Genomic DNA, 13,242 nt, shown 5'->3' on the forward strand with positions numbered 1-13,242 from the left:
ATGACTTCTAAATGTCTGTCTGTTGACCTTCCGGGTCCTTGTCACGATCAGGTCTAACCACCTGGAATTCTCCTGAGTGGATTGAAGCAGGCCCTCGCCGCTCTGTCCTTGTCTGGAATGGGCCTCCCCATCTCCAGTCCCCTCCCTTCCTTCCTTTGGCAGTGTTAAGGCAAGGTCATCCCGAAGTAGTTGTGCGAAGATATTTCGCCATTCGTCTTATCAGTGTCTAAATACATTCGATCACTGTTATCCCTTCCATCTTGGTCCAGTTTCACACAGAGAAATAGATGAGCGATTAAATTACACAAAAATCTTACAGTAGCACAATTAAAATATATTAAAATTAATATATATATAACCATTTTTAATCTTTGAAAGTTTTTCTTAAAGGAAATCTCAACCCACACAAGATATCCTTTCCCTCTTTTCTGTCCTCCTCCCTACCCACAATAGAACATATCATTTATCATTATAGCATCCATGCTGGAACTCAGTATATGGACCCAAGTGAAGAATTGCTGATCATTTTTATTTTGCAACTCATTAAATAATTTGAAGATTCAAGTGTAATGCCTTACGTTAAATTCTAGTAGATTCTAACATATTATGATGCATTTGTTTTACTCTACAAGGAAGTTTTGGGTTTTTCTGTTGTAGGTGATTTTAGAAACAACTGATATACTCTTCAGAATAAGAGGAGGACTTGATCTGGCTTTTCAGCTGGCAACTGCTGATGGTAGGTCTTCCAAGAAATTCCCCCCCTTTATTACAGAACTAATGATGAGATACCCTGACCACCTTTCCATTTTGCGAATGAAATGAGTGACATTCCTATCACTCATAAGACCATATATTTGGAAAGTAGATTAAATGAAATTTAAACTTAGTAGATTAAACAAAATTTAATCTCATTTGCCAATGAAATGAGTGCTGTTCTTATCACTCATAAGCTTATGTATTTGGAAAGTAGATCAAATAAAATTCAAATTTACCTTTACCAGCCTAAGGAAATACCTCAGTGCAAATCAGAAAAAGATGTCCCCAACCTAAGGAAACTTTAAAACCTTCTCAAATAAATTGTTACGGTAAACATAAAACAATGTAACTGATACATGTAGGCTTGTACATTGCAGACTTGCAACTGAACACAATAACCTATGTTTCTATAGCCCATTCCTTTTTTTTGTGTGTGCCAGTCCTGGGCTTGAGCTCAGGGCCTGAGCATTGTCCTTGGACTTTCTCAAGGCTAGAGCTCTACCACTTGAGCTTTAGCACCACTTCTGGCTTTTTTCTATGTACGTGGTACGGAGGAATCAAACCCGGGCCTCCGTGCATGCTAGGCAAGCACTCTACCACTAGACACCTCCCGGCCACTAGCCCATTCTTTTATATACGGTATTAGATTGAGAAAATACAAGAAATTTGTGAGGGAAACAACAACAGGATTTTTATAAAGCAAATACAAAGATGTCTTCCTGCTTCTAACTTGGGCTGCTTCTACAGACTGAATATCAGAGGAGGAATATGATGAGCTGTGTTTGGGATTTGTTTTTTTGGAGATGCCAATTGAACCACCAATGAAAGTTTCCAACAAGCATTTGGTGGAGTCTAAAGCTTGGTGGAGAGCGGTCAGAGTGGGAACTAGATAATTTGACATCTCTGAATGATAATAGCTCACACATGAAATCATTCATGAAAAGTATGATCCTCTCCGTGTCAACGTTGCAGGGAGGCTCTGTGAGATGAGTTCAAAGTGAAAAGGGAATGAGGAGTGACTACTGATAGAGCAGGGTTTCTTTGATGGAAGTGTTCTGGAATTACACAGTGATGCTTGTAAAACATGAGGAGCATATCAAAAGCCACTGAATGGTATAGCTGAAAAGAATGGATCATATGGTCTCCATTTTTTTTTTTTTTGCCAGTCCTGGGGCTTGACCTCAGGGCCTGAGCACTGTCCTTGGACTTTCTCAAGGCTAGAGTTCTATCACTTGAGCCATAGCACCATTTCTATCTTTTTCTATGTATGTAGTACTAAGGAATGGAACCGGGTCTTTCTGCATGGTAGGCAAGCACTCTGCCACTAACTAGGCCAAATACCCAGCCCTTGTCTCCATTTTTTAAGTTGTTTTAATTATTGAAAATGCAAATAAGTGTTAGAGAATCACCCTTACTACTTCTGTGTGTATTTGGATTTATTTTTTAATGTCTCTTTTTATCCTTTTGATGTAGAAATTTTTATCAGAAAGGTACTCAAACATGCACTGAGTGAGCTGTCAGCGAAGCTTTCATCAAATGCCCTTGTATTTAGAATTTGCCACAGTCCAGTGTACATATGGCCTAACAGTGACGCAAACACCATTCCGGGAGAGTTGGTGGATAGCTCTGCTTGTAAGAACATAATGCACTTTATCCAGTGAGTATACTCATGACTTCTAGAAATGATTTCCAAACATTATTTCATAATTATAAACGTCTGTTAAAACTTTAGACTTGAGCAGGAAGAAGATACAAAACGAAAATTCATGAGAAAGAAAGACAAAAAGCTACCAAACACGGTAAGCAATTCACCTGCCTTCCCTAGTGGTTACAATATTAAATCCTCCCATTTGGAGCTGAGTGAGAGCTTAGCAATGATTTCATCTAATCCTTATATTTGTACAAATCAGATTATTGAAGTCAAAGTGGTTATATATCTGTTTCACATATCTAAACTTTTATCTTAGAAGAAAAACCTTTGAATGTTTTATTTACTCACATAAAACAGACTTGAGCACATTTACAAATTATTTTAAAGTAAATATGAAAGACCCATTTTTTTTTTTTTTTGGCCAGTCCTGGGCTTGAGCTCAGGGCCTGAGCACTGTCCTTGGACTTTCTCAAGGCTAGAGCTCTACCACTTGAGCCTCAGCACCACTTCCGGCTTTTTTCTACATATGTGGTACCAAGGAATTGAACCCAGGTCTTTGTGCATGTTTAGGCAAGCACTTTACCACTAGGCTAAACTCCCGGCCACCACAGACTATTTTTAAGGAGAGAGGAACTTCTTTTAGGAGCTGGAGTTCAGTGGTGGTAGGGCACTTCCCTAGCATGCTGAAGGCCCTGGGTTGTAATTGCTTTTAAACAATTTCACATAACTTTATGTCCTTTAAAAAGTCCTTTCACTCTTAGTTGGGCGCAGTGGCTCACGCCTGTAATCCTAGCTACTCAGGAAGCTGGATCTGAGGATCAAGGTTCAAAGCCAGCCTGGGCACAAAATGACCTGAGACTCTTATCTCCAATTAACCTCTAGAAAATGGGAAGTGGGGCCTGGCTCAAGGGTAGGTCAATAGCCTTGAGCTGAAGAGCTCAGGGACAGCGCCCAGGCCTAGTTCAAGCCCCATGACCCACAAAAAAAAAAGGAAAAAAAAAATTCCTTTCACTCTTAACTTTAGTGTTTCATGCTCCTCAAGCTGATTGTTACTGTTTATCTGTATAGCAACAAATAGTAAATATAGATCTTATGCTGGAAATGTCAACCTCTCTGGCAGCTGTAACCCCCATTATCGAAAGGGAAAGCAGAGGACACCACTATGTGAATATGACCTTACCAGTTGATGCAGTTGTTTCTGTTGCTCCAGAAGAAACATGGGGAAAGTAAGTATCTTTATCATTTACCATCATATTAAAATATAGATTTGTCCCCAAAGTAATCAGAACCCATTTCTGCAATGCTACTTAAGCATATCCAGGGTGGTGGTTGTTTTTACTTGTATTTGCTCCTCAATTGATATCAACCAGAGCCATTTAGCCAGGAAATGCTTATTTGGAGGAAGTAGTAGAATATTCAAAGACCTGGGTTTCCCTTTATCCACTCATACGAAATATGCATAATTTAGACTTAACTTTATGTGGTCCAATCAAATGTAACTTTCATTCTGTTTTGTTTTCCACTATATTAAGGATATACTAACTGTGCAGTTAGTTACACAGCCTGTATGATGTGTTGATGTGTGTTAATGTTTCCCCCACAGAGTTCGTAAGCTTCTAGTGGATGCAATTCATAATCAGCTAACTGATATAGAAAAGTGCATTTTGAGATATATGAAAGGAACGTCCATCGTGATCCCCGAACCACTGCACTTTTCATTACCAGGGGAGAAAGGCCTTGTAACAATCTCATACCCATCAGGAATTCCAGATGGTCAGCTGCAGGCCTATAGAAAGGTAAAAACCAGTTCATTTATGCTTAGAATACAGTAATGAACATCGTGTATTTTGTAAGTAATTTCATGTGTTCAGTAAATAGAAATTATATTGTGATTTATATGTGATTTGTGAAGAAGATAAGATTAAGAAAGGAATATATGCTAATTGTTATGATTTTTGTAATATTCTCTATAAATAAGGTTATTTGATGGTTATGAAAAGAATTCTGGAGGAAACAAGTCACCATCTAATGAAAGTTATTGGCAAAAAGACTGGTGATAGTGTGTGTGTGTGTGTGTGTGTGTGTGTGTGTGTGTGTGTGTGTTTGTGTGTCTTTGTAGGATACCTCTTTGATCTGAGGCCTGATACTTATTACCATGTAGTATCTTCCTCACCTTTGTCCCAAAGAAGAGGTTTGATACTGTAACATTCTAAATCTCTGGTGAACTGATTCTCCAAGGCAGCATCATGTAAACTGATCTATTCAAATCACTAGTATATAGGAGATTGCTAAACTTTTCAAACTATTACACATGTTATGTAGAGGAGAAAATACCATTTTTGTGTGTGTGCCAGAACCAGGACTTGAACTAAGGGCTTGAGTGTTTCCTTTAGCTTTATCTCTCAAGGTTGCTTCCCTACCACTTGAGCCACAGCTCCACTTCTAGATTTTTGCCTTTTAATTGGAGTTAAGGGTCTCTTAGGCTTTCCTGCTGGCATTGAACAGAGATCCTCAGATCTCAGCCTCCTGAGTAACTAGGATTGCAAGTGTTAGCCTGGTAAACTTCTACTGGTGTTATAGTTTTTTTGTATATGTTGAAATCTTCAAAAAAGTCTTGAAAGGAGAAAATAAAATGCTGATCTTTTTGTTTGCCTCCTATGCCTTTCCTTCAATGATAATAAACCAACAGTGTGGCCAATTAGTATATTTTATCCTTTCCACAATTCTGATATTAAAATATGAGAAAATTTTTCATTATAATTTCACATTTATTTTTAAAGCCAGTCTTTAGCCTATATTTATTTTAATAGAGGTTATAATGAATAAAACATCCCAGTTTTCTTGCCCTAGCAAGTTATTTTTGTGTTCTCTTGTTTATAAAAATAAACAAAAAGAAATTTTATTAGATTCTAATTAATACTTACCTTAATGAATTTAATCATGTGTTTAAAAACTTATAATCAGTATCTTTCATTTTTCTGTTTTATAACTTGTTCAGTTTGAATTTATTCATTAACTAGGAATCTAGATAATTAACTTTTTATCTACTGCTTTCATTTCATTTAGGAGTTACATGATCTCTTCAGTCTGCCTCATGACAGACCTTATTTCAAAAGGTCTAATGCTTATCATTTTCCAGATGAACCATACAAAGATGGTTACATTAGAAATCCACATACTTATCTTAATCCACCTAACATAGACACTGGTATGGTAAGTTAACCAATTGTTTATGAAAATCAATTGATCATTAAAAGTATTCATTTTTGTGTTGTTATTGTTATTAGAGAATTTTCATATATCTCTAAAAAATAACTCATCCCCTATCTCTCGTAACAGCCATAGTTTCAGGTAGCAGTAATTCACAATGATCTAAGAAGTTTAGGAGTAGAGTATACCAGATTTCTTTTCCTGCTATTTCATTCTGTAATTTAATGAGTCTTTCTCATTTTTTTCATTAAGCCTGAGAAATCATCCTAATTAAGGATGAATGTACTCAAACCACACTTTAGGACAAGTCTAAATAAGGTGCTAGACTTAAGTTTCTGTATACCGCATACATGGTTGCAAGGGACTGAGATGCTCATTAGAGTTAACTCAGATACTAGTGGATTGGATTTAATCAAAGAACAAAACTTCCTTACCAATCAGCAGGAAAATTCTTTATGGTTTTGAGTAGATTGTGACATAAGTGTTTTCTCTATCAAATAATATTTAGAATTCATTCATGGTATTATATCATATGTTCCTTTCTGTTCTGAATAGTTCCTTACTAACCAAGATGCCCATAAGTTTCTAAGTAAACGCAGAATGGTTTGTTGGGTTTTTTTTTTGTGTGTGTGTGTGGCAGGGGGAGGGGGGCAGGGGGTGCTGGTCTTAGGGCTTGAACTCAGGGCCTGAGTGCTCTCTGTGAGCTTTTTTTGTGCTTCAGGCTAGTGTTCTACCACTTGAGCCATAAGTCTATATCCAGCTTTTTGTGGTTAATTGGGGATAAGCATCTCCGGGACATTTCTGCCCTGGCTGGCTTCTAACTACCATCCTCAGACCTGAGACTCCTCCCTAGCTAGTATTACAGGCATGAGCCACAGGCACCCAGCTAGTTTTAGGCAGTGAGATGCATTCCTTAAATGTGTTACAAAAATGCAAAAGCCTTTATATACTTTTAGCAGTTATTGGCTGAAGCATATAGCATATATAAACATGCATCACATAGCATAGCAAAAAAAACAAGTACCAAGGAGCTTCTACCTATTTCAGAACTAAAACATTACCATGTGTGGGCTCCTGTCTTAACCTACCCCACTGGCATTTTTTAAGAACTCATTCCCTAACTCTTCTGTATTACTTTTTAAAAATACAAATCAAAATTTTTGAAAAAGACTTGTGAATATTAGCATTATACTACAAGTAAGAATTACATGGTTATGTGCTTTCAGTATTTTGATCATTAAGTAATATCCCTGATCTCTAATCCATGGCAGGTTTATACAAGTATTCTTCCTGGGTCTCATTATATGGATTTTTATTTGTTTATACATTCCTTTATTGCCTCCTTTGCTCATTAAGTCATCACTTATTCAATGACATTTATATCAACCATGTGCCCAGCCCAGAAAATGCAATATGTCATGTTCTCAGTAGCTCACATATTGGTATAGGCAGATATTTTAATAAGTTAGGCACAAAATAGTGACAAATGCTTTGAATATATTATATATCAACGTAAATATATGTGTCTATTTATAGATGTATATAGTAAAAGGTGAAAGATTTATATGATCTGAAGAGAAACCAGAGTATTATAGATGGATATAGTATTACATACAGGAATTTATTTCTTTATTTACTTGTTTATGTACTAAGTTGGTCAGGAAAAGACTTCTTCCATGTGAGATGATACTTTTGTGAAGGAAGACTACAAACTAAAATTATTTGGGAAAAATATGCTTAAACTAGGACAACTATAAGGCTTTGATGCCTGATTTTCCATGGCATATTTGAAAAAAAAGCAATTTAAGAGATGAAGAAAACTATAGAAGTTGGAAACAAAGTGAGGAGGCAGGCTTTCAAGATCTGTTGATGACTATGGAGCTTTAGGAAAAACCCCAAGAAGACACAAAGTTAAACCATAGTTCTGTGAAGTCCTTTATGAGGATCTAAAGCTCTCAGAACAGTGCACGGGACTCAGGCATATATGCAGGCATTGCACTTTTAGGCTAGGGCTTGACCATATTTCCTCTTTCATATAGATTTATGTGGTCCAGGGCATATATGGTTACCATCATTATATGCAAGATCGGCTGGATGACAATGGCTGGGGCTGTGCCTACCGATCGCTGCAGACAATCTGCTCTTGGTTCAAACATCAAGGATACACGGAGAGGGCCATCCCAACACACAGAGAGATTCAGCAGGTATTAAGCACGCCATTTGAAATTACAGCAATTGTACCTTAGCTCTTACTAGACCATTAAAAATCATTACCTACTGGTTGAGATGTATTTTTGTTTTGGGAAAAAGATTCTTGTACTTATTTTATAGTCTGAATAAGGAATAGAGAGGGTTACAGTTAGATTTGTCAGGTAATGGGTACATTACTTCTCGAACCTTGATACTCCTCATGTTTTTGTCTCCCTTTCCCTCCCTCCACTCCCTCTTAATTAGATTCTTGTACTAGAAATATACCCTCAAGATATTTTTATTTGTTGTCTTATGGGATTTTTTTAAAATTATTTTTAATACAAAAAGGCTCTAGTTGACGCTGGTGACAAACCAGCAACCTTTGTGGGATCACGGCAGTGGATTGGATCCATTGAGGTACAGCTGGTACTGAACCAACTGATTGGTGTAACGTCAAAAATACTGTTTGTCAGGTAAGGAAGCTTTATCAAATTAGATAAATCCTCTCAAGGTGACAGGCTGCCATTTTATTAAACTAATAGAAAAAAATGGTAACTTTTCCTCTTATTTTCTTTCTTTCTCTTCCTCTTTATTATCCCATTGCTTTTTCATTTTAATTCCAAATTTATTTATTTACTTACTTAATTTATTTTGCCAGTCCTAGGCTTGTACTCAGGGCCTGAGCACTGTCCTTGGACTCTCTCAAGGCCAGAGTTCTACCACTTGAGCCTCAGCACAGCTTCCGGCTTTTTTCTATATATGTGGTACTGAGAAATCAAACCTGGGTCTTCCTGCATGCTAGGCAAGCACTCTATCACTAGGCCAAACTCCCGTCCCCTATATTTTTTTTTATTTATTTTTTTTTTTTTTGCCAGTCCTAGCCTTGAGCTCAGGGCCTAAGCATTGTCCTTGGACTTTCTCAAGGCTAGAGTTCTAGCACTTGAGCATCAGCACCACTTCTGGCTTTTTTTTCTATGTATGTGGTGCGGAGGAATCCAACTCAGGTCTTCATGCATGCACTCTACCACTAGGCCAAACTTCCGGCCCCAGCAGCCCCTGTTTTTTATCATTTATATATTACTAGTTAAGAAGAGTTTTGAGTTTATGAATCAACTGTGATATGTCTACTTGACATACATAGAAGCCGGAAATGGTGCTGTGGCTCAAGTGGTTGAGCTCTAGCATTGAGAAAGCCCCAGGACAGCATTCAGGCCCTGAGTTCAAGCACCGGGACTGGGAGAAAAAAAAGTGCAAGTTTAGATACATTAAAACTTTATTTGCATTGTTACCTGCTAAGCCAAGAGCTGAAATTCAGTACCACCTAGCACCTCCAAAAAGAAAAAAAAAAAAAGAAAAAAACATGGAGCTAATCCCCAGATTAAGATTGTTCAGTTTGCTCTTTTTTTAATTTCATAATGGTGTGTAAATGATCCAGGTTCAGTAGCAAACACACTTGTAATTTTGAGTTTGAACCCTTCCTGGCTAGTGCTATGGAGTATCACACTTTACGATGCCGAGCGTGGCCGCAGACCCAGCTCCCAGATCGCCATCCAGTCACAGATGAAGCACCTTGAGCTGCGTTGCTAGGCTATGATGCTCATTAGCTAGATATACTAACAGATCCATCCACCTCTGTCTCTGATCCATCTTTGTCTTAGAAAAAAAAAATTAAATAGTATATCAAAATACTTCCTAAAATAGTGTGTTGTAATTGAAAACATTTTTCTGTTTTCATATTGGCCTCATAGGCATGTATATTGCCCTAGAATATATTCTATCATGTATATAGGGCAGGTATTGCTGAGCATAATTTATTTTTGATTTGTTTTGTGTGTTTTTTGCTCAAAGCTACTGTTCTACCACTAGTTCCATAGCTCTTACTTCTAGCTTTTTTTGGTTACTTGGAGGTAAGAATCTCATGACTTTTCAGTTGGGGCTAGCTTTGAACTATGATACTTAGATCTCATCCTCCTGAATAGCTAGGATTATAGACATGAGCAACCAATGTCCAGCTTATTGGTTCTAAGTGAAAGATGAAGAAAATACAAACTCTGAAGTCTCACAGCAAGATGACCAAAACTCACACTTGGATCTGGTGAATAGCTCAGTATAGCTCAAGTTGGTAGAATGTTGTCCAAGAAGCTAAGGCTTAAAACTCGTTTTGCTGATAGTTAAATCTACCCATAAGAGCCCCTACACATCAAGGTTTGACCAGCTTCAGTTTATGTTAAAATTCCAGAACTTTCATCCAGTTACATAAGCAGAACATCAAGGTCTTTCAGCTGACAGTTAATGGTCTCCACCGATGGTTCATGTCTGGAACCCAGGAAGCTGAAAGTCGAGCATTACAGTTCAAAGAAGCCTTCTTGGGGCAGGAAAGCCCAGAAAAACTCTCCTATTTCCAGTAAACTACTAAAGAGCCTGAAGTGGAGCTGTGGTTCAAATGGTACAGTGAGGGAAAAAAACACCCAGACACTGAATTCACGCCCCAGGACCATCTATTAATTAATTAATTGATTGATTGATTGATTAATTCATGCATGCTAAGTGAATTCCTATCATTTAGGTTTTATTTAAACAGTTATTTTTCAGTAACCCTAAAGAAAAAAGGGGGAAGTCATTACTTGATCTTAGTGTAGGCAGTAGTTGAACTGACGGAAGATGGTCTCTTTGTAGCCAAGGTTCAGAAATGGCTTCTCAAGGACGGGAACTGGCCAGTCACTTCAAGAGTGAAGGCACTCCAGTGATGATTGGTGAGCTCTCTGGGGGACTTGGGTTCTTTTGGCAGTAGAGCAAAGAATAAAACATACTGAAATAAAGTGTTAATGTTATATAAAATAAATCATTTTCAACATTTAAAATTTTTAACTTTTATACCATACATATTGATCTTTGGAAATTTTTGTTGAAATGTTATAAAAATTAATAATAATGAAGCCTAGAATAGCCATAAATAAAGGCTGAGAAGAGAAATAATGACTGTTTAAACATATGAATAATCAAGAGCAATGAAAATGAAACTGACAGTCATCTGACACCACATTATAAGTCATGGCTCTGTTACAATTTGGCTGGCTGTATGATTGTGTGACTTATCTATAAAATAACATTGGATTTGCTGATCTAGAGATAGATGATTCTATAAAGAATAAGATTTGTTCCGTGATGACAAATGGCAAACTAAGACTAACGTGGGAAAGTAGACCAGTGTCAGCCACACATCACAAAGAATTTGAGTTAATGATAGATGACTGGCGAGACTCAGCAGATGCAGCATCACCATCTACTGTGAGGGGTTCCACAGCCAGTGACAGCCACTATGTTTGGAGGAGGTTGGACCCCCCAAGACCCATTCTAGGTATACCTGAAGTAATCTGATGGGATAAATCATTATTATTTTTTTTTTTTGCCAGTCCTGGGTTTACACGCAGGGCCTGTGCTCAGTCCTTCTCAAGGCTAGAACTCCACCACTTGAGCTCACTGCACCATTCCTGGCATTTTTCTATGTATGTGGTTCCAAGGAATAGAACCCTGGTCTTTGTGCATGCTAGGCAAGCACTCTACCACTAGGCAAACTCGGCCCCAGGATTGCCTTTTTATATGTTAAAGATTCTTACCTGTTCACAGTATTTGTCATGGTGGTCTTTTATAGCATAGGGCAGTCAACGTTATTTCTGTTTCAAGTCAGTTAATTGGACAAATGATCAGGTTTTCAAAGTAGAATTGAATAGACAGTTGGGACTCATTTATGCCTCTTATATCTCCTGTTTCTTCTTAGGAGGTGGAGTGTTGGCTCACACTATACTAGGTGTTGCATGGAATGAAATTACAGGGCAGATAAAATTCCTGATTCTAGATCCCCATTATACAGGTGCTGAAGATCTGCAGGTTATTTTGGAAAAGGTATGTATCCATTAAACACAAATTTAGACATAGGTTAAGAACCTAGAAGTGAAGGGTAGCACCTTGGCTGTTAACTCAAAAGCATTAAACCATGGGCAGATCACACTCTAGAAAGGTATTCTAAGGCCAAGAACCTCAAGTAGGGAGGACAAGAACATCTAAGCTGCAAAAGACAAAATTCAAGTTAAATGCAAACTTTCTGAGTTATTAACCTTGATGAAACACAAAGTCCATGATATATCCCTTTGAAGTATTCTGTATAACTTTGCATCGACAGATGTACTGAAGTTTACAATGTCTTCCAATACAATAAACTTCATTAAAAAAAAAAAGTGAGCAGCCATGCACCAGTGGCTCACACCTATATTCCTAGCTACTCAGGAAACTGAGATCTAAGAATTACTGTTCAAAGCCAGCCTGGGCAGGAAACATGCATGAGACTCTTATTTCCAATTAACCACAAAAAGCTGGAAATAGAGCTATGACTCAAGTGGTAAGAGTGTTAGCCTTGAGCAAAAGAGATCGGGGCAGTGCCCAGGCCCTAAGTGCAAGCCCCAGGATTGGCAAATTAATTAAGCCAAAGAATACTTGACCTAGTGTGTATAATGCCCTGGGTTCTATATCACAGGCAGAAAAGGAAAAGGGGAGGGAAGAAGAGAAGGAAGAGGAGGAAGGGAAGAGAAAGGAGAAAAAGAGAGAAAAATCTTGTTACCACATAGCCTCAAAAGTACTATGGAACAAGGGATTGTTGTCCTTAATGTACTATGTTATCTCTTTTGCTGTCCCCTGGTTATCTCATATTGTTATAGTATTTCACCTGGTTATCTATTATATATATATGCATATTTGGTTATTTGAAGTTGGATAGGGAAGGGAGGAAAACAAAATGAGGGGCGGGGGTGGGGGGAGGGAAATGGGGATCAAGACATGAGAAAGGGTATCAATGTATGTGAAGTAACGCACGTTCTATCTGGTAAATGTAAGGTAACCCTTATATTAATTACAATAAAGAAATATATGGAAAAAAAAGTACTATGGATGTAAAGGTAGAATAAAAAGGCTAAACCAAAGTTGGCACTGATGGCTCACGCCTATAATTCTATCTACTTAGAGGCTGAGAGCTGGGGATCATGGATCAAAGCCACTCCAGGGCAGAAAAGTAGTCTTATCTTCAGTTAACCACCAGAAAACCAGAAGTGGCACTATGGCTCCAGGTGCTAGAATGCTAGCTTTGAGCAGAATCACTCAGGGAACAGCACCTAGGCTTAGAGTCCAGGCCCCACACTGACAAAAGAAAAGACTAAACAAAAGATATTGTAAGCCTTTTTCATACTTATTCTAGGTAGATAGATTTAAAGAGCCCAGATTAATATTTTGATAAAAATGTAATAGGTTTGTAGTGTATAGAAACAATTCAACAATTATTTATACTTTATGGTGCTTACCTGGACAAAGGGCTAATAGCCTTTGTTTGCTTTGATCTTTCCATGTTATCTTTACAATCAAAAAGAAAAGAGCATCTCCAGTGAGCC

At 37.7% G+C, this 13,242-nt stretch overlaps 2 protein-coding genes across 2 annotated transcripts in view; one reads left to right on the forward strand and one right to left on the reverse strand.

Annotated features, from left to right (window-relative positions):
* The window catches only part of Ufsp2 (UFM1 specific peptidase 2), a 14,993-nt gene continuing 1,751 nt past the window's right edge, over positions 1-13,242 (forward strand). The window contains exons 1-11 of the mRNA XM_090353698.1: positions 1-51; positions 658-736; positions 2,230-2,413; positions 2,489-2,555; positions 3,476-3,633; positions 4,011-4,203; positions 5,474-5,620; positions 7,657-7,821; positions 8,156-8,280; positions 10,484-10,560; positions 11,586-11,710. Coding sequence (XP_090209824.1) covers positions 1-51; positions 658-736; positions 2,230-2,413; positions 2,489-2,555; positions 3,476-3,633; positions 4,011-4,203; positions 5,474-5,620; positions 7,657-7,821; positions 8,156-8,280; positions 10,484-10,560; positions 11,586-11,710 — 1,371 coding nt within the window. The remainder of the gene's footprint in view (positions 52-657; positions 737-2,229; positions 2,414-2,488; positions 2,556-3,475; positions 3,634-4,010; positions 4,204-5,473; positions 5,621-7,656; positions 7,822-8,155; positions 8,281-10,483; positions 10,561-11,585; positions 11,711-13,242) is intronic.
* Positions 10,527-13,242, reverse strand: part of Ankrd37 (ankyrin repeat domain 37) — an 8,020-nt gene continuing 5,304 nt past the window's right edge. The window contains exon 4 of the mRNA XM_090354122.1: positions 10,527-10,616. The gene's annotated coding sequence lies outside the window, so the exon portion shown is untranslated. The remainder of the gene's footprint in view (positions 10,617-13,242) is intronic.

The sequence above is a fragment of the Megascapheus bottae genome, chromosome 20, assembly GCF_031878675.1.
Source record: "Megascapheus bottae isolate mThoBot1 chromosome 20, mThoBot2.hap1, whole genome shotgun sequence".
Lineage (NCBI taxonomy): Eukaryota > Metazoa > Chordata > Mammalia > Rodentia > Geomyidae > Megascapheus > Megascapheus bottae.